Consider the following 25,304-nt stretch of genomic DNA (forward strand, 5'->3'; position numbering starts at 1 on the left):
TCGATAGATGACAGTCCACAACTGAACATGTAACACGAGCAATATACGAGGCGGTCGCTGTTGACATCAATGATTTTAAATGCTGTTCATATTGCGACAGAGGGTCTTGGAGATCAAACAGTAATTTCGCTAAGTAATATCTTCTTGGGATCACACTTCATAAAGAGTCGTGACGACAAACGAAGAACAATGTCTCAGTAACCACCTGTTTAACTGGGTTTTCTAAATTAATCAACTTTATCTATTGATTGGTTGCAAATCTGAAATGAACTAATTCCTCGCAAACCACTTATCTAAAACACTAATAATTGATCTGTGAACACGGAGTCATAGGAATTCCCAAGGAGCAGTGGGGATATCTTGGGTGAGTTTAAATAAGATACATATATCATGGAGCAATTAGTTCACATCCTTATGAATAAAATATATCAATAGTGAATAAAACCTCAAACCAGCATCAAATATATGGCTCTGTTAATCTCAAATTCTTTACCGGTTAGAAAAATTAGAAAAATGATCACGTCATCAAAACTCATCTCTAGGGAAGAGTAATTTTTTAAATTTAGATCTCATTTTCTTTTCGAACATATTGATAGAAATTGCTTAAGTGATGATAGTAACATTTCGATATGCTTAGGTTGTGTGAGAACAGCAGTTACAAGAAAGTGAATTTTACACCGAGATTTCAAAAGGTATGACATATAAAAATACAATGATTTAATGAACAAATGATATTAAAACTTTTCAAACAATGGACTCTCTTTCTCTCTGGTTTTAAAAGATAAATTAGTCAGCTGGGATTTGTCAGAAAATGGAATAAATCCCACGTGTTCGTACAGCTCTTGACACTCCTTGTCTACCACTCGCACATCCTTCCACTTCATGCGCATGCGCCATGTTATGGACGTCATGGTCGAGTTCCCGCGGGTTGTACTGTAATATCCTCTATAATGTTCACCTGTCATGGTATGGTTGTAAATATATTCCTTCATAGAAGACACAACCGTTGTGTTTGTAAAATTGTGTAGATCGTACAGAGACTCCAGGGGATTTTCTGCCAGATATTCATACAATTGTGTTTTTATTCTGTGAGGATATTTCAACTTCAGCTGATAACTCCGCATGATATCCATTAATATTCTACTACAAGTTGACTTGGCACTGGTTTTGAAATTAGTATCGTTGACAACACGACCTCGGTGGCGTGAGAACATAACTCCACGAGGATCACGAATTAAGTGTATGACCTTCAGATCTGGAATTAGGTCAAGGAGAAGTTCAACAACTTCCATCGTAAGCCGTATAGTTTTTATAAACACATTTTTGCTAATGCATATATCCTGCATTTTCTTTGTACACACTTCGACGATTTTAGTTGTATTATAACCGTGTAAGCAGTCAGCGAAGCGTGCTTGAGTAGTACTCATTTTTCGTGACGTCATGATGTGTAGAACGTTTCTATCAACGTGTTGAAAGTCGCATAAAAATAAGTTCAAGATATTTCGCACCACGTAGCTTGCATCTTCAAATTTCGTTTTCGGTAATCTGAAAAACAGTAATAAGTAAGCATATTTATTTCTGAAAAAATGTAGAAGTCGCTGCGTTAACTTTTGAATGCCTAGTACATTGCACTAGTATTCAATATAATTTGTCATGTTTTAAATTGGTTAATCCCTGAATCCGGGATATTGGTATAACAAAACAAAGATGGCATTATAAATTTCATTAATCAGGAATTTATTGCTAAACAGTTTTTCTGGATCAATTGAAATAATAGTTGATTGAAGGCATGCTGGGATTTAGAGTTACGCATATGTCTGCTGTGTATAGCTGTTTAAACAAATTGCATTGTTACATGTATGAGGCCATGCTATTATTAATAATTGAATGCCCTGGACTTTTCAATGTAATAATTATTCACTACAGTCAGTTCCCATTGTATTAAGGTCTGTATTATATAACATTTTCACATTCCAAATAGAGGTGTATTAGCTAACTGCATTAATTCCGGGATAGAAGGGAAACCCAGGATACTATTTTAGTAGTCTATCGTACTCGTTTCGGGACCGTACGAAAAAGTAGGCGTGACCTTATCAAAATTATTGAATCAGAATTTTCTGGGAATATGCACACAGTGTGTTCTTCTTAACTACAAAGTTTCACGAAATTCAGTTGAGCGGTCTCAGAAGAGTTTCGCTGACAAGAACAGAACAGACGGGCTCGAAATTCTAAGTTCAAAGGGGATATAACTCCCAGAAAAATTATTGAATCAGAATTTCCTGGGAATATGCACATCTACACAATGTGTCCTTATTTTACAAAGTGTCACGAAATTCTGTTGAGCGGTCTCAGAGGAGATGCGCTGACAAGAAAGGGACTGACGGACTGACAGACGGGTCAAAAACATCATACCCTCCGCAGCTTCGTTGTGTGGGGTATAATAATTAGTTTGAGGACGTTAGCCAACATTTCTTGTCGGGTTTTAGTTTGTTTGGTTTATCAGACCTCCAGGACTGCTGGGAACCAGCGGCAATGCATGATTGACAGATGCAATCCGGATATTCTGTTAATGATCCTTGAGGAGGAACGGAAGATGGTGGTGCTGCTACGAGAACTTTAAAAAAAATTCTGGATCTCAATTCCAACCTTCTTAACTAAGTAAAGCGATTTACGCCGCTAATTTCTCTTCTGAAAGTTGTATGGTGATTTTTGACGACATTTTCTCCGAGACGCGATTAAACCCCGACTGATTTATTTTTAATGTCTAAATTTTTAATTCATGTACGCAATTATCATAAGTATGAAAAATTGATACTGCAAACGTATTTTGGTGGTAAATGAAAGACCTGTAAGCTGGTGGTTCATGGCTATCAACACATCCGATTTCGGTTGCTCCGTTGCCAGACTTGGCTGAATCGGTTAATCGGGGCCTGGGTTATTGTCTCATTTTTGATTGACGTGCGGTAAGTTTTTTTTTTATATTTTAGTTCAGGTATAGTTCAAGGGACATAGCTGAAAAATGGATCTTTAGCTGGTCCTCGTTCTTTACAGTCTATGGGCGTGAGTCATAACGTTTAAGACTTGTGCAATCATAGTCTCCAAATTACACGCAAGTCAAAAACCGTTATAGCGAGCGGTCCGAAGCAAGCTCTGATGGTAAAACGTGTATAACTGAGAATTAGTTCAAAATTCAAAGTTTGGGCTACATTTCCCCACCTTTTGTTCAAGTCACGTGACTCAATTATGCAAGACGTCGCTGTAACACATCTGCACAACTCGTACCAAGATTTTTCCATTGACTAGCATTCAAAACAGTGAGGTTGTAAGTTGTTTCGAAACTTGCTCAGAGTTGTATTAAAACAAATGTGTCTGAGTCTGAGTATAAGTACGGTAAAAGTTTTAAAATCTCCAGGCCAGAGTAAAAACATACTAAGCAAGAAGAACAAGATGCTCAGGGCCCACGTCACTCACCTTAGTCACCTTGGCCCCGCTTTTGTTCATCTGTTGTGATTTTAAAGATTTTTGGCAATCTTTATTCTCATGAAAAAATTGACCCCATATTGTGCCCCCAACCTAGTCCCAAAGGGTCACAACATAATCTAACTTGAATTCACACAATATGGAGATGCCCCCAAACCTATATGACTACCACGACCTAGTTGTTTTGCAGGTCAAGGTCACAAGGTCATGGTATGAAATGAAGGGTGCCATAAAACATCTATATACAAAATGTGAAAGCTTTACTTTAAATACTTCAGAAGATATTTAATAGGTTAGGTTAAACTCTAAGGTGAAGGTCACAAAGTGAAAAAATAGCCTCAAATGAAAAATCTTGCCCCTGAATTGAACAAACTTGAATTTGCATTACCTGGGAACATTTGCATAATAATATGAGTAATCATGACCCTGTTGTTCTTTTAAAAGGTTATATATTTCCATAAAAAACTTTGACCCCCTATTGTAGCCCCATTCTACCCCTAGGAGTCATGATTTGAAAAAACTTCAATCTGCGATATATGGGGATACTTGCATATTGATATGAATATTCATGGACCTATTTTTCTTGAGAAGAAGATTTTTAATATTTATCATATACAATGTATATCCCTATGTAAAATTTTAATCCCCTATTGTGCCCCCCCCCCCCCCCCCCGGGCCATGATTTGACTAAACTTTAATCTGAATTATCTTGGTATGCTTGCATATTAACATGAGTATTCAAGGCCCTATTGTTATTAAGAAGAAGCTTGTTAAATATTTTTTCTTATATATCCCCATGTACAGTGTACATCTAATATTTTGATCCCCTTTTGTGGTTCCATCCTACCCCCGGTGGTCATGATTTGAACAAATTTGTATCTACACTTCAACAGGAAGCCTTCTTGTAAATTTCAACTTTTCTGTTCCAGTGGATCTTGAGAAGATTTTCAAATGACTCCCCAACTTAATTTTGCCATTTCTAGTTTATCTTTCCTTTGGAAAGAGCATATTAGCCTTTCGCTGGTACAGTCCCTGAAACGCTCTACTTTACCATTTTCTGTTCGCTCACTGTGCGTTCACCGTGCGCTCTCCGTTTACAGTTTTGGGCTCACCGTTCACCGTTCACAAAACGTTCGCCGTTCTCTGTAATTCGGAACACCAAAGTGAAAGGATCGATTTTCATAGCAAGGCAAAATTGAAAAAGGAACGTGTGCGTAAGAGTGAAAGTAAACTTTCCTATTATATCAGAAATTTAATCTATAAAGTATAAATATCAGGATTATCAACTGCGAAAATTCAAGGAAAACTACAGATCACTCACCAATATCAAAGAATATAGATATTATTACAAAACATAACTATTATTTGGTTAAAAAGTAGAAGTTCTGAATGAGAGAAGAATGTAAGAACCTGCAGTTATGAATTCAACCCTTATGCATGTACATGTAGCGAAGAACGAGCGCTGGTACGTGTACAAAAAATGAGGCAGTTTTAGTTAATGAATACCACCCCCCCCCGCCCCCCTCTCCTCCCCGAATTATCACTTTAACATTTCCAAGTTTGGGGTAAAGCACAATTTATTATATTTTATCTCACTTGATAAGAATTTTAGACAAGTCTATTTTTTCACCTTAAGGCCTCTCCCCTTACTTAAAAAAACCCCGATACTACAGTGCACATTTCAATGCACATTCGTGCCCGAATGTCAATCTGATTTCACAAGTATTTCTGATTATTTTACGCCTATATTTATGAGAGACATTGTCAATAAATGTATTTACTCCATCCCCATATTTGAAACTTTTCAATCGTTTGTCTTTAATATAAAGATGAAATTTTTCTCGTACATTTCTGCCCCACACATGATATACACTGTACGTATAGTTCAGTACAATAAACAGTTTTATCCGCATCAAAAATATACAAATATTGTACAATCTAAATGTAAATTTCATGGTCACACTATTTTGTACGTACATTAATTCTGGGATTATTTTATTATTTTATTCAGGTCGATATACTATACATATATTTGCAATAAAGTGCAAAATCTACGTGAGAATAAACCTAAGCGTTCAGGTGTTAACACGAGATACCTATACTACCCGTGTTATTTGTCTTGACTCCTTTCGGGGATGTTTTTTTTTTAAATTGCAATTAATCCAAACGACCGCGCTCGTAAATTTTGAAGTCATGCATGTACACCTGTAAATTGGTGGCGGTAATTACTAGACTATCTTCAGTTCACATACATTGTTTATACTATTGTATTAAAAGAAATTAAACACTATGTATCTAAGTCAAAATGTAATATACATGTACTATACCAAGATGACGCACCAATATTCATGATTTATGAAATCGTCAAGACTTCTAAATATCATAGAATACATGTTTCTACTTTTCATGTGTACATGTATCTATATATGTAATACTGTAAACAATGTACATAAGAAATTTTATTTTGTTTATGCATGATTGCTCCCTGCATTGATGTGAAATTTACGATCATTTCATGAGAAATACACGAAATGAACAAACAGATGTATTTATACATGTATATTCCCTACCTAATTATAAAATAAGTACAATCATGCAGGGGAAAAATCCGAAATATACCGAATGAATAGACCATTTTGCGTCCACTGTGCGATGATCGTTCACTTTGCGTTCACCGTTCACCAAACTGCGTTCACCGTGCGTTGATCGTTCACTTTACGTTCACCGTTCGCTCTGCGTGCGTTCACCGTGCGCTTTATGTGCGTTCACCGTTCGCTCATCGTTAAAAGTGGGAAAGTGGAACGTTTCAGGGACTGTATAATCTGGAATCAACTCTATCCATAAATGATTTGTGGTAAGTTTGATTAAACATGGCAAATGGTTCTGGAGAAGCAGATGGAAATGTGAAAAGTTTTAAATGACCCCAACGACGACAATGATTACAAGAGACACCGGAAAAAAATGATTAGAAAAGTTGACGTGAGCCTTTGGCTCAGGCGAGCTAAAACCGATATGCCTATTGTTTCATAATTCAATAATAGATATTGACTAAATGTGTGGCAGCAAGGTCAGTATAGTAACTTTTCTTTCAACTATGCATGATCAGGCAAAAAAAAAAAAAAAATGTAACCATCCATGACATCAATTTAAAAAAAAAAATATTTTCAACTAAAACCAAAACCCCCAATTATTCAATTATTTGTGTGGAGAAAAGATATCATAGTAGTAACAACTATATTCCTGGATATTACTGAGAATTCCAAAATTTACGCAAGGAAATTATCATTGCTTAAATCACACACGAAATAAAATAATAATTTTTATTCTTATTTTGCTAAAATATATGTAAAACTCTTGTTCAACAGAGCAATTTACGTTCTCGCGATTTGACGTGTACAAGTCAATTCGCTATATTAAGAACTCGCATAAAATAGAGAATTTACAGTATTCAGTTTACAATCAGTCAAATTGAGCACAATTAGTTTGAGATAGACATAGTTTGAGATAGACATTGTTTGAGATAGACATAGTTTGAGATAGACATTGTTTGAGATAGACATAGTTTGAGATAGACTTTGTTTGAGATAGACATTGTTTGAGATAGACATTGTTTGAGATAGACATTGTTTGAGATAGACATTGTTTGAGATAGACATTGTTTGAGATAGACATAGTTTGAGATCGACATTGTTTGAGATAGACATTGTTTGATACTTTGTATGTTCTGTTGTTGATAACAGTGAATCTAAATATGACGTCACAATGCACTGTTTACATCAACTGTCCTGCGTTAGTAAACTGGTACCCTGTTGACCTCACTTCTCTCGTGTGTGTAGCACCAATCAGCGGGAACCAGTTTACCTGTGTTAGATGAATAGGCGGATCATATAGTATCTAAAGTCGTGTTGCAAGACGTTCTGACAGCCGTCCGTATAAGCCAGGAAAAAAAAATCTTCAGAATTTTCTAATTACAAGTGCCTATTATGGATAAATCTATACACATAAGTATACACTGGCTGCGCTCACCCTAACAGTAGCACACTAAACATATGGAAGTGTAATTGAACACTATTAGTGATTGTGGATTATTTGGACAAATCTTTCTAAATGATTTTGTCACCGTTTTCCCCTATGTCAATATGCAAAGCCATGTTGTAGATCCAACAGAGGCACATGGGAACTGAAGAAAATTGACTTGACACCACATGAAAATTCATTCTTACTAAGAAACCGATATCTACGCCTAGTAGTCTTGAGAAATTTTTATTATGTAGTAATGAGTCAATTTTAAAAAGACATTCTTGGATAAAGTACAATGGCATGTAAATTAAAGGTGCCTCAAATGAAAGATCACGTTTTCTCCCAAAAGAGGCAAGAAAATGGAAACGATAAAAACACGTCGATAATCTTTTTTACATTAGAAGGTGTAGCCTTGTTCTCGAGATAATTTCTATTGATCCATATCGCTAGAGATTTCTATTGATCCCTATCGCTAGAAATTTATATTGATCCCTATCGCTAGAGATTTCTAATGATCCCTATTGCTAGAGATTTCTATTGATCCCTATTGCTAGATATTTCTATTGATCCCCATCGCTAAAGATTTCTATTGATCCCTATCGCTAGAGATTTCTATTGATCCCTATTGCTAGATATTTCTATTGATCCCTATAGCTAAAAATTTCTATTGATCCCTATCGCTAGAGATTTCTATTGATCCCTATTGCTAGAGATTTCTATTGATCCCTATTGCTAGAGATTTCTATTGATCCCTATTGCTAGAGATTTCTATTGATCCCCATCGCTAAAGACTTCTATTGATCCCTATCGCTAGAGATTTCTATTGATCCCTATCGCTAGAGATTTCTATTGATCCCTATCGCTAGAAATTTATATTGATCCCTATCGCTAGAGATTTCTAATGATCCCTATCGCTAGAGATTTCTATTGATCCCTATTGCTAGAGATTTCTATTGATCCCCATCGCTAAAGATTTCTATTGATCCCTATTGCTTGAGATTTCTATTGATCCCTATTGCTAGATATTTCTATTGATCCCTATAGCTAAAAATTTCTATTGATCCCTATCGCTAGAGATTTCTATTGATCCCTATTGCTAGAGATTTCTATTGATCCCTATTGCTAGATATTTCTATTGATCCCTATTGCTAGATATTTCTATTGATCCCCATCGCTAGAGACTTCTATTGATCCCTATCGCTAGAGATTTCTATTGATCCCTATTGCTAGAGATTTCTATTGATCCCTATTGCTAGAGATTTCTATTGATCCCTATTGCTAGAGATATATATGTAACCCGGAACCTGGGGGAACGTGCTTTGAAGAAAACAATAACTTCATTACATAAGATTTTAAATGATCCCATTTTTAAAAATTATTCTTGAGACATATTTATTAAAGCGAAAAAGTAACGGTGACAACAACGTCAAAGAACAGATTCCGAACAAATTTGGATTAGAAAAGCTTTCGTAAGGCTACATTCAGGTGACCTAAAATGTTTCAGAATATGTTTACCAGTATTAGAATGATATAAAGTTTGAATATATACTTCAAATCATAAAAATCCCGTGGGGATCCGGGTTAGAATAGGTCTTCAGTACCCCTTGCTTGTCGTAGAAGACGACTAAATGGGGCGGTCCTTCGGATGAGACCGCAAAAATCGAGGCCCCCTGTCACAGCAGGTGTGGCACGATAAAGATCCCTAAATTTTGCAGCCCTTCACCGGCAGTGGTGACGTCTCCATATGAGTGAAATATTCTCGAGAGAGACGTTAAACAATATACAATCAATCAATCAAATCATAAAACGAATATTACCTACATCCTCTATCTGTAAAAGAACACAATTTTGACTGAGTATAATAATACTGGTCTGTGAACGCCTTGAGTGGTTCATATATATAAAACACATCTGGCGACTGCTGTATGACGTCAGCTGTAAATGTTGAACCACTGCGCATGTATGTCAGCAGTAAAATGGGAGGCTTCCTGTTCAATGGAGGATCTGGAATTTAAAAATTGCGAAATCTCATGTACATCTACAGTGTCAAACTATTTTAAATGATTATATAATACAAGTTTGATAAGGAAGCAATGGCGCTATTCAACCCAAGTTTTCTTACGTAAAACAGTTACAGGTTCAAACCTTTCCACTACTTATTTTCAATGTAAGAGTTCTCCAAGTAAACAAAGTAAGTAAACGCTACGTTTCACATTTAAAGTGAAAATAAGACAGCTATTAAAGATGGTGTCATTCGCCAAACCTGGCAGACATGCTTCTCAAATAGAGAAACTGTGTTTTAAGTCAATGTGAGTACCATATTAAATTCAAGTAATGCTATTTTGTAAATCAATTTTTGTTCGATATTGTATCATTTTGGGACTACAATGGTGTAATAATTGATTTTAGAGTAATTAATTGCTCAAACACTTTTTGACAATTTTCATAATTCTTTCAAAATGAATCCACTGAAAGATATTACCTACATGAAGACCGGAAGCTGACATTTTAAGACTTAATGCTTAAAAACTAAAATAAAGGCATAATCTTAGAAATTTAGGTGTAATAGGCTAGTGTTCTATGTAAATATGGGATCGGGATCAAATGGTAAACTGTAATTCAATTTTTTACTTATATAATTCACGAAATATCCATTCATTTAAAAGCAATCTATGGCAAGCCGTTTTCCTGTTTATTCGAAAGAGAGATATCTCTAACTTTGAGATATATTTCTCTAATTTAAAGAGATATCTCTTACTTTAAAGAAATATCTCTTAACCTGAAAATATATCTCTTAACCTTAAGAGATATCTCTTTAAAGTAAGATATATCTCTTTAAATGAGATATCTCTCTTAGTTTGAGAGATATCTCTTAATTTGAGAGATATCCCTTAGTTTGAGAGATATCTCTTAATTTGAGAGATATATTTTAGTTTGAGAGGCATCTCTTTCATTTAGAGAGATATCTTCTTGACATTGAGAGATATCTTTTTCACTCTAAGGGATATCTTTATAAGATTTTGAATAAAACATATCTCTTAAAACAGAAAACATAATTATATCTTTCCAAGTTCAAGAGAGAGATATCTCTCTAACTGAAGGAGATATCTCTTTCGATTCTTAAATACACACGGAATGCTCCCCAAAGCGAAAACGCACCAAAATTGTGTTACATGACAGAAGTTGGAAGTGACGAGATGCAACCATTTTCGGCTTTCGATGTGCATACCGGTATGAATGAAAAATACAAACATCAACGCGGTAGCGACAACCTCATCTACATGTTCAGCCATTTTAATCATGTGCATTTATTACGTCATAAAAAGGCCAAGGCCAATTTTTGTTCAACTTAATTTTTGACATGTACTTTTTCCAAAGTATCTTATATAAACACCAATATACGTTTTCTCAAGTCTTTGTATTATTCTCAGGAAATTGTATTTCAAAGAATACAGTCTATGTGTCATTTGAAAATCTTAAGGAAAGATTTACTATCTCAGATTACATGTATCTTTTAGGTTGTCATTATGACTTGAATCATTATAAAACGTTTACTTTGGCATGAATGAGCCGTACATGTACACTAATAATAACTGCCAAGTAGGTTGAAATGTAACACTTATATTTAAGAAAACTTGGGCAGATGTTGGCTCTTACAGACTTCTTCATTACCATATCATATTCCACACATATTAACTCTTAAAGTCTCGGTTTACTTGATACATGAAAGTGAATATCATCCTCTACGTTAGTTTCGTAACTTTTTTCCAACAGCAGGGATCTCCATTATTCATTGTTTTCATGGTTAGGCATGACCTCACAGTCTAGATTTATGTAAGAGGAGAGAATAAAAGGTGTGTGTGTGTGTGTGCAATAGCCTATGTACCATGCATATAGTTTTTGCAAGAGTAGGAAAACGTTTCAGCATTGCTTATGACCCCCCCCCCCTAAAATACGCAACTTCCGAGATATCAGCTCTTCTGTGATGGAGGTACGTTCAGTATTCTTTTGAGCGCTTGGGTGGGTACAGGGTGTGTATACATATACTTATAGACTGACTACGTACATAAGGATAAACGTTATGAAAGCATAAATTTTGTTTATATCATCAGTTGATATACATCAAGAATGATATTTGTTTGAATTAGGCCATTAAATTAAAAATGAAATCATTAATCATTTCCTCTTCTGTACACGTGATACTCTAATCAAAGAAAGATGGTGATTATCGATAATAATATTAATGATAATAATCTTTATTTCTAAAGTCGGATATACATAATCAACAATAAACATTACCTATATACTAGCTATTTTTATACCAACTTGCACGGATGTTTGCGCTAAGGTGCCTTTCTGTGGGAGGATACTGGAATTATTCAAATATTTATCAACAAATGAAAGGTGAAGATAACGAACAGTGATCAATCTCATAAATCCCATAAGCAATACTAAATAGATAGTTGAGCAAACACGGACCCCTGGACACACCAGGGGTGTGATCAGGTGTCTAGGAGGAGTAAGCATCCCCTGTCGACCGGTCACACCCGCCGTGATCCCTATATCTTGATCAGGTAAACGGAGTTATCCGCAGTCGAAATCAGTGTTCCACGAACGGTTTAACAATCGGTATGAAAAACGTCAGACAGCATTTGACCCAATGATAGGTTGTATTGGCAAACCAGATCGCTATAACGACCATAGAATTTGCGAAATGTTGACTTTGAACGAAACTGTTGAAACCCCTGTATCATCAAGTTGTTTGTCAGTAAGCTTGCCTCGATTTAAAAACTGACCATACGCAGAACAAACTCTTGCTTATCGAATCATTTGAGAGATATAAACACCATATGCAGGTGATAATGGAATATTGCTACATAAATATGAGAAGTTGACGATGGAAAAGCTGAAATCATCCCGTTCGTCATTAAGTTTAGTTGTTAGTTTGCCGTATATCTAATTTCAATAAAATATCTAAGTATGAAGCAGAAGTGGACGACTCTGTGGGGTCTTATTTCGAGCTCACATGGATATATCGAATCGACATGTGAATGAAAGTTAAAGAAAAGTCTTTAAAGATAAAGGAAATGGATGAAAACATAATCCCAGTGCCACTTCCTTGTTGGAGTTAATCATTTCAGTCCAATAAATATGCACATCTTTATCAGAACCTCCCATCAAAATTACTAGTTGTAATATAGTAATGTAGATGTGTATAATTCAAAGTCTATGCATATTCACTAGCGGAGTGGATTAAAAACCCTTGATGAAGTCTATGAGAACACATCTTTCATAATGAAGAGAAATCGAAATGAGATGAAGGGTGGAGTGAGTAAAGGTGTTGTCCTATTAGAGCCTTTATTCTACTACAATGTGTTTGAGAGGCTGATACACATTACACAGCCTGCATGAATGAAGATAATTCAAGCATCAATACAAGTTGTATAGGGCTTGTTTTTAGCTCACCTGAGCTAAAAGCTTAAGTGAGCTTTTCTGATCACCCGTATTCCGGCGTCCGTCCGTCTGTAAACTTTTAACATTTTTGACTTCTTCTCAAAACCCACTGGGCCAATTTCAACCAAAGTTGGCACAAACCATCCTTAGGTAAAGGGAATTCTAAATTGTTAAAATAAAGGGCCAGGCCACCTTCCAAGGGGAGATAATCAAGAAAAGGTAAAAATAGGGTAGGGTCATTAAAAAATCTTCTCAAGAACCACTGGGCCAGAAAAGATGAAATTTATAGATAAGCTTTATTAAGTAGTGAAGATTCTAAATTGTTAAAATCATGGCCCCCGGGGGTTGGATGGGGCCACAATAGGGGATCAAAGTTTTACATACATATAGAGAAAATCTTTAAAAACCTTCTTCTTAAGAACCACTGAGCCAGAAAAGCTGAGATTTACATAAAAAGCTTCCTAACATAGAGCAGTTCAAATCATGGCCCCCTGTGGTAGGATGAGGCAACAATAGGGGATCAAAGTTTTACATACAAATATATAGGAAAAATCTTTGAAAATCTTCTTTTCAAGAACCACTGAGCCAGAAAAGCTGATATTTACATGAAAGCTTTCTGACATAGTGCAGATTCAAGTTTGTTCAAATCATGGCCCCTGGGGGTAGGAGGGGCCAGAAGGGGGGATCAAAGTTTTACATAGAAATATATAGGAAAAATCTTTAAATATCTTCTTCTCAAGAACCATTGGGCCAAAGAAGTTCACATTTACATGAAAGCTTTCTGACATAGTGTAGATTCAAGTTTGCAAAAACTATGGCCTCCAGGGGACCCTGGGGTAGGTTGGGGCCATAATAAGGACTAAGGTTTTACATGCAAATATATATAGAAAGTCTTCTGATATGGACCAAGGTGACTCAGGTGAGCGATGTGGCCCATAGGCCTCTTGTTTTATCTTTGTTTTAAAAGTCCTCGCATTGGGTCAAATGCTGTCTGACGTGTTTCATACCGATTGTTAAGCCGTTCTTGGCATACTGATTTTGACTGCGGATAACTCCGTTTACCTGATCAGGATATGGGGCTCACGGCGGGTGTGACCGGTCAACAGGGGATGCTTACTCCTCCTAGGCACCTGATCCCACCTCTGGTGTGTCTAGGGGTCCGTGTTTGCCCAACTATCTATTTTGTACTGCTTGTAGGAGTTATGAGATTGATCACTGTTCGTTATCTTCACCTTGCTTTTAAAAGTGAATTAGTTTGGATGGTAATGACTCTGGTCGTATTTATAGACATTCTAAGCTCTCCATGAGAATAGACAAAATGGTACTGTTGATTATGAAATTTTGATATCGCAGTTGAAGAGAACTTACCCTTGGGTATTGTGATAAATGGTACTGTTGGTAATGGTTCCAGTGGCTGGAAGGACGGTGTATATTTCGTGGTCATTTTAGTGGACAGGAGCACTGTTCTGTTACCATCTGTAATATGAGATGGTACTCAAAAGATCTAGATACTTTGTTATACATTCATGTAAAAGGTTCGTTAAACTGCTATAGGAATTACATGTATATTACTTTTTACGATATTTAAATAATTTAATATTTAACCGTAAAACTCCTTTTGATATTCAAAGTTTTATAGTACATGTAGTCATAAATTCTTGATTATCAGTCGTGACTAATATCTTATCAGTAAATAGTAACCATTTTGAAATTCATGTAAACGTAACTCTCTCTCTCTCTCGTTCAAAATGTTGAAATAAAATTCACAGATGAAAACAGTATACGTATATAGACATTGAAAGAGAGAACTTAAAATGAATTTTGATAAATATATGTACATGTGCAGTCTTTTTCATTGTTTTATTAACACGGCGAAATTTGTTTAATCAACATCTCATATCAATGACACGATTTCGGGATTTAATTTTTTTATAAGACCCAAAACTGCATTCATCCTTGAAAAAGTGCCGTGTCTGTAGTTGGAATATTATTTTCAGTCTAAATATATTCACTCTGAAAATGTCTTTAAACTGATATTTCTGAAATTCTTTTATAATAAGAATTTTTTTCGGCTAATTAATCCTTACCAAACTTATATTATGGAGAGTTTACATTGTTCACTCATTAAAACATATTCATATAATTATCATGCTTTGTCCTGAATGCTAATTTCATATTCATATAAAACCATTGTGATCAGACAGAGAAGGGGGCGGCTGAGAAGTGGTTAGAATGATAACAAACCCACCTTTATAGTTTGTGAACAGCATGAAAATAAAGACAAGTGCCACCAAAGAAAGAATATATAGCTCCGGACGTCTTCTGGGTGACTGTAGAATAGATAACTCCGGACATCTTCTGGGTGACTGTAGAATAGATAGCTCCGGACATCTTCTGGGTGACTGTGACCTTTTACACAAGATTTTCATGATCTCAGATATCTATGGATATAAAGATACAAACATGCCACTCATTATTTGGTATTTAAGCAAAGAATTATATTTTATGAAAGATGTAGTCTCGTAACTGCAACGGTGTGTGCATACAAATTCAATAACGCGGGTTATCAAATTTGTTTGCACACACCATTGCAGTTATGAGACTACATCTTTCAAAATATAATAAAAAAAAAAAAAAAGTGCGCAACGCTGAAAAAAATTAATAGTGCAATTCTTGAATTGATTTTCAATTGAATATTATAGAAATAAACTTATTAACAAATTTTATAATCTGAACTGGGTTTAAACAGTTCATATCTTTTAAAATACATACATTTTGTACATCTAATTGTAAACAACATAGGTATAGTCACTGTAGGTGCTCGTCGGCCATGTTGTCACTTCGAGAAATTGAAAGTACAATTAATGAAAGAAGAACTGTTGAAAAATCCCGCACTTGGATTAATTTCTTGTGTTGATTTGGTGATATTAACCACATTAGAGGCAAGATCAACTTCTCTGGCACCGAATGAGTAGCACTTGTGTTGTCTAAGACGGGAATGGACAATTAATCTTTGTTTGCATTCTGCACACATGCGACCGAGCACAGGAAATGGTAATTTTACCTGTAATGATAATAATAGTAGGGGTCTATACCATACCACACCGCAATGAGGGTTAGTAATAATTCTATTAGAGGTGATATGGTTTAAGACCCCTACTATTACATATGTATTATCATAAAATCACCGGTTCCTGTGGGCCGAAATATTATATGCAGACGGGTTCTATGACAGCATTGACAAGTTACCAAAAGACAACTCGCCGAACGACAACTCCCCGAACGACATCTCACCGAACAACAATTCGCCGAATGGCAACTCCCCGAACGACAACTCAACGACACTATTTTCACCTACAGTGTAAAACTCGCCGACACGACAACTCAAAGAAAGACAAGTGACCGACAGACAACTCGTCGACAAAATATAATACACCGACACATATAAATAAATCATGTATACGAGATTTGGCCATGTAACCAAACCGTTTAGTCAAACATCACCAACCGTGTGTGCAATTTTATATCTCTTTGCATAAATCACAATTTCATCAATCAAATTTGATGTGTAAAGTTATGTGCGAGTCCCTCGAGGTTGGGAAGAAAGGGATATTTAGTCCTTTCTCTACATTCTGAAACAATTTGTTAGAATTCTACCATTTCTTTTTTAGGACATCGCAAACTTTACCAATAACTGCCGATCTTTTAATCATTTAGGACCGAGCTTGCTCTGATTTGAGGGAATTAATATTTTTTTTATTACTTTAATTAATTAAACACATAACACAACGCATAAGAGATAAACATATAAACATAATTGTCGATGAGTTTCTACTCACCGCCACAATTATCAGTGAAATGTCCGTTCGGCGAAATTTTACGCGTCGGTGATTCCGCTTTTAATTGTCGGTGAGCTGTCTTTATGCGAGTTGTCCTGGATCGTGCAGACGACAGGTTCGACAGTGCTCTTTTTTCCCGTGAGGATCCGGGTTAGAATAGGTCATCAGCACCCCTTCAGGCTTGCTTGTCGTAAGAGGCGACTAAATGGGGCGGTCCTTCGGATGAGACCGGAAAAAACCGAGGTCCCGTGTCACAGGTGTGGCACGATCAAGATCCCTCCCTGCTCGAAGGCCATAAGCGCCGATCATAAGCCTAAATTTTGCAGCCCTTCACCGGCAATGATGACGTCTCCATATGAGTGAAATATTCTCGAAAGGGACGTTAAACAATATTCAATCAATCAATCAACCTAACGGATTTATAGTGATTCGGTCTTTGCATTTATTAGCAAATATCCTTCAAAACTACATGTATGTAATGCATTTTAACACAGGATCAAAGAGTAAATGTAAATATCAGATATCAAATAATATACAGTTAAATGCATACCTTAGTCAGTTTTTAAATCGAGGTAAGCTACTGACAAATAAGTTGATGGTAGAGGGGTTTCAACAGTCTCGATTAGTCAACATTTCGCAAATTCTATGGTCGTTATAACGATCTAAATCGTCAATACAACCTCGCATTGGGTCAAATGCTGTCTGACGTGTTTCATACCGATTGTTAAGCCGTTCTTGGCAAACTGATTTTGACTGCGGATAACTCCGTTTACCTGAACAGGATATAGGGCTCACGGCGGGTGTGACCGGTCAACAGGGGATGCTTACTTCTCCTAGACAGCTGATCCCACCCCTGGTGTGTCCAGGGGTCCGTTTTTGTCCAACTATCTATTTTGTATTGTTTATAGGAGTTATGAGATTGATCACTGTTTGTTATCTTCACCTTTCATACCTTATACAGAGAACTGAAAGAAAATAAGTTTGGTCAATTTAGGGTTCCTTACACTGTTAAATGCATATCATATATACAGAACTGCAAAGTAAATATCTGAAGTTATTTCTGAGTGAGGATGAGATTCTTTGCTTCACAGACAATGTTAAATTCTTTTAAATACATTCAGAAATACATTTTGGAAAACTAAAGATTTTGAAATACATGTTTCTATGAGTATTGAATAGTTTTTATACCCGCACGTTCAATGCCGATTGCGGTAGCTCCGTGGTACAGCGTTTTCTTCATAACAGGGAGGTCGTTAGTTCGAGCCCCGCTTGTGCTATTGCCACGTCAAACCTAAGACGTTAAAATAAGAAGTGATTGCTCCAAAGGCGCGACATGTAGAAGTGAGAATCACGGGTCTTTCGGATATGATGTTAACAAGAGGCCCATGGGCCACATCGCTCACCTGAGTCACCTTGATCCATATTGAAATATTTTCCCTATATGTTCGCATGTAATTCTTTGATCCCTATTGTGGCCCCAACCTACCCCCAGAGGGCCATGCTTTGAATAAACTTGAATCTGCATTATGTCAGGAATACACTTTCATGTAAATTTGTACTTCCCTAGCCCAGTGGTTCTTGAAAAGAATTTGTTAAAACGATTTTAAAGATTTTTTCCCTATATAGATGTATGTAAGACTTTGATTCCCCATTGTGGCCCCATCCTACCCCCGGGGCCATGATTTTTACAAACTTGAATCTGCACTATGTCAGAAAGCTTTCATGCAAATGTAAACTTCTTTGGCCCAATGGTTCTTGAGATTTTTTTCTATATATTAGTATGTAAAACTTTGATCCTATATTGTGGCCTAATCCTATCTCTGGGGCCATGATTTTTAACAAACCTAAATCTGTACTATATCAGAAAGCTTTCAAGTAAATCTCAGCTTTTCTGGCCCAGTGGTTCTTGAGAAAAAGATTTTTAAATGACCCCACCCTATTTTTGCATTTTTGTGATTATCTCCCCTTTGAAGGGGACATGACCTTCCATTTGAACAAACTGGAAAGTCCTTTGCCCAAGGATACTTTTTACGAAGTTTGGTTGAAATTGGCCCATTGGTTCTACAGAAGAAGTCGAAAATGTAAAAAGTTGACAGACAGACGACGGACAACAGGCGATCAGAAAAGCTCACTTGAGCTTTCAGCTGCGGAGGTCACGGTAGGCGTTGGCACGATAGAGAACCCTACTACTATGGTCTTGGGCGCTAAATTTGTGGTACTTCACCTACTGCTGGTGACGTCTCAATATGAGTGAACAATTCTCCACGCGGGGCGAACGCCCCACCTCTTGACCAACCCCCCCCCCCCCCAATACAATTTTTTTTGTTCCTTTAACAACATAGAGCGCTAAATTTGTGGTACTTCACCTACTGCTGGTGACGTCTCAATATGAGTGAACAATTCTCCACGCGGGGCGAACGCCCTACGTCTTGACCACCAACCCCCCCCCCCCCAAATACAAATTTTTTTTGTTCCTTTAACAACATAGAGGAAAAGGAATTTCTGATGGAGGCATAAATTGAGGAGTGGGACTCGGGCGACTGAAGAAAGTTTGTTCTTTTATACAGGTAAGATCTTAAAGAAGTAGGTGCAGGTAATACAAGATATTAAATGGTTTAGTTTATAATACGCATTAAATTTTTTCATATTGAATATTATTAAGTTAATATGATTTTATGTTGAAGATTATTAAGGTAACATTTATCATATTTCACATTATCAAGTTCATATTTTAAGGTAATACATTATTTTATGTAAGATTAGTTTAGTACCGATGCTGTGTATTATATTGTGTGTAAAATTCATTATGATGTTACCATGAAATATTCACTTATTTCATGATTGATTGGAAAGTTTAAACAAGAGGCCCAGGGGCCTTATAGGTCACCTGAGTATCATGTAACAACCTTCCAATGTTTGAATTAGGTTTGTGTTTAAATATAAGAATTTTACTTTTGGATGGAAGAAACATTGAATAGCTATGTGGTCAGCTCCGCCTTTGCACCAGAACCCCTGACCCAGGGGCCATAAATTTCACAATTTTGAAAGAAGCATCCTTGCTCATCATAACCATGCTATTGGTTTGTCTACTTAATACCCAAGGACAGAGAAGAAGATTTTCAAAGAAATAATGCATTTTCACTATATGACTTATAGAGCCCCACCCTAGCACCAGAACCCCTGATCCAGGGGCCATGAATTTCACAATTTTTAACAAGAGGTACTGTGAGCAATGCTTACTAAGAATACCCCCCGCTTACCCCAATCTCCCAAAGGGTGTTGGTAATAGGTATAAACTACCTCTTTTCTGAGTGTTGCTACTTCGATGTCCAGTGCGCATGAACTTTGACCTTTCGACCCCAAAATCGATAGGGAACATCTTCATCCCATGGGTAGTCCATATGTATGATATGGTAACTGTAGGTGGAAAGGATAACGCTTTAGAGCCCGGAAACCATATTGCTACTTCAATGTCCAGTGCGCGTGACCTTTAACCTTTTGACCCCAAAATCGATAGGGATCATCTTCATCCTATGGGTAGTCCATATGTATGATATGGTGACTGTAGGTGGAAAGGATAACACTTTAGAGCCCGGAAACCATATTGCTACTTCGATGTCCAGTGTGCTTGACCTTTGACCTTTTGACCCCAAAATCGATAGGGAACATCTTCATCCTATGGGTAGTCCATATATATGATATGGTGACGGTAGGTGGAAAGGATAATGGTTTAGAGTCCGGAAACCATTGCGTCTACAGACGGACGGACGGACGGACAGACAGACGGACAACCCGATTCCAGTATACCCCCCCCCACAACTTGTTGCGGGGGGTATAAAGAGGCATCCTTGCTCATCATTACCATGCTATTAGTTTGTCTACTTAATACCCAGAGACAGAGAAGAAGATTTTCTACATTTTCACTTTATGACCAATAGAGCCCCACCCTAACACAAGAACCCCTGCCCCAGGGGCCATGAATTTCACAATTTTGGTAGAGGGCTCAACGCTCATTATAATTATGCCCACAGTTTGGCTTCTTGATGTCCAGAAGTAAAGAAGAAGATTTTTTAAAATTACACTCATTTTGATGGTTTTTGCCGCACCCCTCAGGCCCCAGGGGGGCAGGGACCACGAATTTCACAATTTTTGTTCCCCTCCACCCACAGATGCTATATGCCAAAATTGGTTGAAATTGGTTCAGGGGTTTCAGAGAAGAAGCTGAAAATGTTCGACTGTTAACGCACGACGCACGACGACGGACAAAAACAGATAGCAATAGGTCACCTGAATGAATTCAGGTGACCTAAAAAAAGTAGCACTGAAAGTCTTTCTTAAATTGTAAAGATTGGTATCAGGGATCAAGTGCTTCTTGGGTACGATCTGTGGGACAGTGTGAAACTGCTCACAATGCAAAAAAAAAAAAAAAAAAAAAAAAAAAAAAAATAAAAATAAAAATAAATAAATAAATAAATATAAAAAAATAGCGATTCCGAATATCATACTTAAATTTCTAGGATTTCGAACTTCGTTGCTTCAACATCAAAATATAAGTATAATTTCCGATTCTTTAGACGGAAAAATTTGACTCTGGGAAATAAAACAAACGAAAAAATAATTTGGTACATTCACGAGTTTCATAGCTATGAAAGAAAAACTTTTATTCACATATTTTTTTTTGCACTTTTAAATCGACAGAATTTCCTTTGATTTATTAGTTTTTGCTCTCCCTGCATTAATGAATTTAAATGTTTTTTCTACATGCAGTTGCGCCTTGCGACAATGATGTATTACTGTTGCATAGCTGCATATATTGTACATGTCTTTCTGAGGAATTCCATGGCGGCCGCTAGCAAAGGTTTATCCAGGATTCGCCGCCATTTCATGACGTATGCAAGAAGAATAAAGCCTGGTTTTTTGTCTACAATGAACTTTTTATTCATTTCGGAATTCGACGAGTAGAAAGTGTAACCACTTATTAGGTGCTATCACAGCTAGCAAGCGGCCCGCGTAACAAGCTCTATAGATTAGGACAGAGAAAATTCGATTAAACATATGCGTCCACATGATTTTCGACGTCGAAAAAAGACAAAAACTCCCAAAATTCTAACGTCAACCGTCCTTATTGATCTCCTGAAGTTGACTCGAGATCATGAATTGACATGGATTATCTCAATTTCATCTTACTTTTATGATCTTCTGCACGATGCATTGCAAGGCGCGGCGATAGATCAATCGGAACGTCACTCGGCCTTTTCCGTCAAGTATGAACTAGAATGTAATGTATGTATGTCACTATATGACAAGAAATATATTGAAGCAAGTTTCAAAAGAACGGAACCACCGCGGTGGTCTAGAGGTAGAGCGTTCGTCCCGCATGGCCTCATGAGGAAGGCCGGGGTTCAAATCCCAGCCCCAACAGACCTAAGTCGTTAAAACAGGTAGTGACAGTTCTATTGTCAAACGCTCGGCATCAGGTGTGGATGTCACTGGTCCTCGGAGATGACCTTAAAAACGGATGTTCCGTGTCACAGTAGGTGTGGCACGCTAAAGAACCCTTACTGCTGAATGGCCGTAAGCGCCGAGTATTGGCCTAAATTTGAAGCCTTTCACCGGTCTTGGTGACGCCTCCATATGAGTAAAAAATTGTAGAGAGGGAAGTTAAACAATATACAACCAATCAATCAATCAAAGAACGGCTACAACTAATCGACCGTATAAAATGTTAATTTTGCATGAGAACAAGTATCGATGATGCAGATTAATTTCATCATACATTGCAAACTAAAACTTTGATCCCCTATTGTCGCCGCATCTTACCATCCAGGGCCATGGTTTTAATAAATTTGGAATCTGCACTTCCTGATGATGCTTGTATACTAATATGATTAATCATGGCCCTGCAGGTCTTGAGAAAATTACATGTAATTACCATATAAAACTTAAGACTTCCTATTGAAGCACCATTGTACACTCCAGGGCCATGATTGAACAAACTTGAATCTGCAATACCTGTGTAAGCTTGCACATTAATACGACTAATTATGGCACTGCTGCTTTAAAGAACAAGATTTAAATATAAGCTTTTGTTCATCAGTTGTGAACCCGCCATACCTCCCGAGGTTATATTAATTAAACAAATTGCCTCTTGGCGGTCGATAATAACTACTTTGGGTCGCATGACAAGAAAATGGCGTTGCCAGCAATTTAAGCGTTTTGTGGTCGATCCCAAAGAAACGCATGCACACAGAAGGTAAGCATTCAGTTAGAGAATATTTGATAACTATTAGAATTCTGTACAATATGAAATGTTTTAGAATACATCAATGCAATCAGCTGCAGCACTGTAGCTATCTGGGACAAAAATTGCAGGTTTTTTTCTGCACACGATTTCTAAAGGTCTTACCTTGAGGTATTCTTACACCACCGCCTCCAAATTTTCCTGACATATTTCCCCACTTCAACTGTTTCAAAACGTACCTTCAAACATTCTTTAAAGCCCCATGCGAACCAAAAACTTGACTAAAAAGGTTGGTAGGCAATTTCAACCTTTTTGATTATTGTATTCATTCGTAATTTCATACTGCTGTGTTATCATAAACAGAAATGATTAATATGAAATGAAAAATGGATAGTTCCTCTAGACGTAAAAGCTCCTGAGCGTTGAAAATAATCCTTGTACCAGATGGTCCTCCCCCCGTCAATCCGAAGTGCCAAAATGGCGTGGCGGAAACTATCCTAATGAGAGATCGTAAATTTAATTCAATTCACAAAACTTTACTAACCGAACTAAAATTATTTCATCCAGAAATATATATCTAAAATAATTTGTGGGTAAATAAGGAACATAGGCAGGACAAGTATCGAAGCAAATGAAGACTGTTACCCAACATGGTTATGTTTACAGATTTGTTTGAAGCTGTGAGTTTTCGGTTCGAATGGTGCTTCAATTTTGTTTGAAGGTATGTCTGACACAAGTGTTGTGGGAAAATAGCTCAGGAATTTATTTGAATTCATTAGATGGTTGAAGCCACAATGCAAGAATTAATCCTAATGTTTTCATAAAGAGCTAAAGATAGGCTATGTGCAGCTGTGCTAAATAGGGATAAAGATACAGAATATCACCACCTTGCTATTAAATAAAGATTTTTTAAAATACGATCTTTACTACCAACCCCCGTCTTTTTTTCTTCAAATAAACATCTTAATTTCAGTGGTATAGACTATGTCAGAGAGGCAAATGGAGGGGGAGGGGTCCAATCCTAATCCCCTAAGCTAGGTAGAAAATAAATATATTTGCCTATTTTCATGTACTTTCAGTTATAGAATACTAGGCCTTTTTTCACCCCAAGAAAACTATTGTCAATCGAGGCGTAGCCGAGGTTGACAATGGTTTCTCTAGGGAGAGATTTTCAATGTTACCCTCAACTACATGCAATATTTGTTTTATTATACTGGGCAAATCAGAAGAACTGACGACTGTTGACATGCATTTGATAAATCATTATCATGCAATGTTTTGTATATCGATGCGGGTATTCACGTTTATTACAAATGTATTCACGTTTATTACAAATGCTCAAATGACGTCGTCCAACAATCTACGGCGAACCGTACGCGCATACATTTGACGCATGTGGTCCTTGTCTGGTTATGTTGCCCGTTGCTAGATACAATCACTCCGGAGCACGTGGAGCACGTGCTTCCTATTCTCAGAGGGAAATACTATGTTTTTTCAAATGCTTCTTGACCTCGAGCAGATTCGTGGAATTTACATGAAAGTATATAACTATATTAGTCCCTAGTATAGGATGGACCCCCTGAAGAAAAGTTTGCATGGGTTACATGTACCTAGAACCTACTCCCCTTGGAAAAAATTCGAGTTCCCGCACGCCATGCAGGTAGCATCGAGTCCGTCAACGTTTTAGACAATGTGATTAAAATCAAGTCCTTGATCCGCTCCTTTATTTTTATGTTGTAGCGACAACATTATGTAAATAACGGAGTGGATCGAGGGGTTGATTTAATCAGATTGCGTTTTATATGTAGATTACAAATATATATTTGTGTACCGGGAAGAAAACATTATCCTCTGTCGATAACCTGCATATTTTCATAAATCTGATTATTAGAGAAAATGTGTATTTCAGAGCATTAGAATATACAACAGGAAGGGATATTTTACTGAATTCGATGTTGCTCCCATTGGTAGGGAAATTACATCATACGACGTGGGCGACCACTTGATGATATAGTCTAGATTTAAACAGCTTGAAATTCATGAAACATACAAATAGTACATTTTACCAGAGAGAGAGAGAGAGAGAGAGAGAGAGAGAGAGAGAGAGAGAATTGTTGGTCTATATCACCGTTTTTGTAATATATTGGTAGATTCTTTACTTACCATTCCGTAGAATCTTGGAAACCACAGTATAATAACAGTCACTCTCTTTAATTTTCGTAAAAGCGCATTGTTAATTAAAAATTCAAGAGTCGGACATTTAGACATAC

The 25,304-nt window shown here is 36.8% G+C and overlaps 1 protein-coding gene across 2 annotated transcripts; it reads right to left on the reverse strand.

Moving 5' to 3' along the window:
* Nucleotides 1–702: 702 nt before the first annotated feature.
* On the reverse strand, nucleotides 703–25,304 carry LOC125646314 (carbohydrate sulfotransferase 1-like). 2 transcript variants are annotated; one of them, XM_048872545.2, is made up of 5 exons: nucleotides 25,198–25,304; nucleotides 15,203–15,395; nucleotides 14,323–14,430; nucleotides 9,318–9,504; nucleotides 703–1,545 (listed from the first exon to the last, which is right to left on the reverse strand). In XM_048872545.2, the coding sequence occupies exons 1-5, from the start codon at nucleotides 25,300–25,302 to the stop codon at nucleotides 735–737; spliced, it is 1,404 nt and encodes a 467-aa protein (XP_048728502.2). In that variant the 5' UTR covers nucleotides 25,303–25,304; the 3' UTR covers nucleotides 703–734. The 2 variants fall into 2 exon arrangements, with proteins under 2 accessions (XP_048728502.2, XP_055996840.1); XM_056140865.1 differs by lacking the exon at nucleotides 25,198–25,304 and adding an exon at nucleotides 17,982–18,064.

This window comes from Ostrea edulis, chromosome 6 (assembly GCF_947568905.1).
Source record: "Ostrea edulis chromosome 6, xbOstEdul1.1, whole genome shotgun sequence".
NCBI classification, from domain to species: domain Eukaryota; kingdom Metazoa; phylum Mollusca; class Bivalvia; order Ostreida; family Ostreidae; genus Ostrea; species Ostrea edulis.

Bases quoted from the DNA above. Each gene is read 5' to 3' on its own strand.
- LOC125646314 (XM_048872545.2), bottom strand. From the start codon at position 25,302: ATGTCTAAATGTCCGACTCTTGAATTTTTAATTAACAATGCGCTTTTA. The intron at 14,431-15,202 runs GTGGGTTTGTTA...CTCATATTACAG, and splicing joins GCTGTTCACAAACTATAAAG to ATGGTAACAGAACAGTGCTC. The intron at 1,546-9,317 runs GTAATATTCGTT...ACTGTTTTTCAG, and splicing joins TTTACAGATAGAGGATGTAG to ATTACCGAAAACGAAATTTG.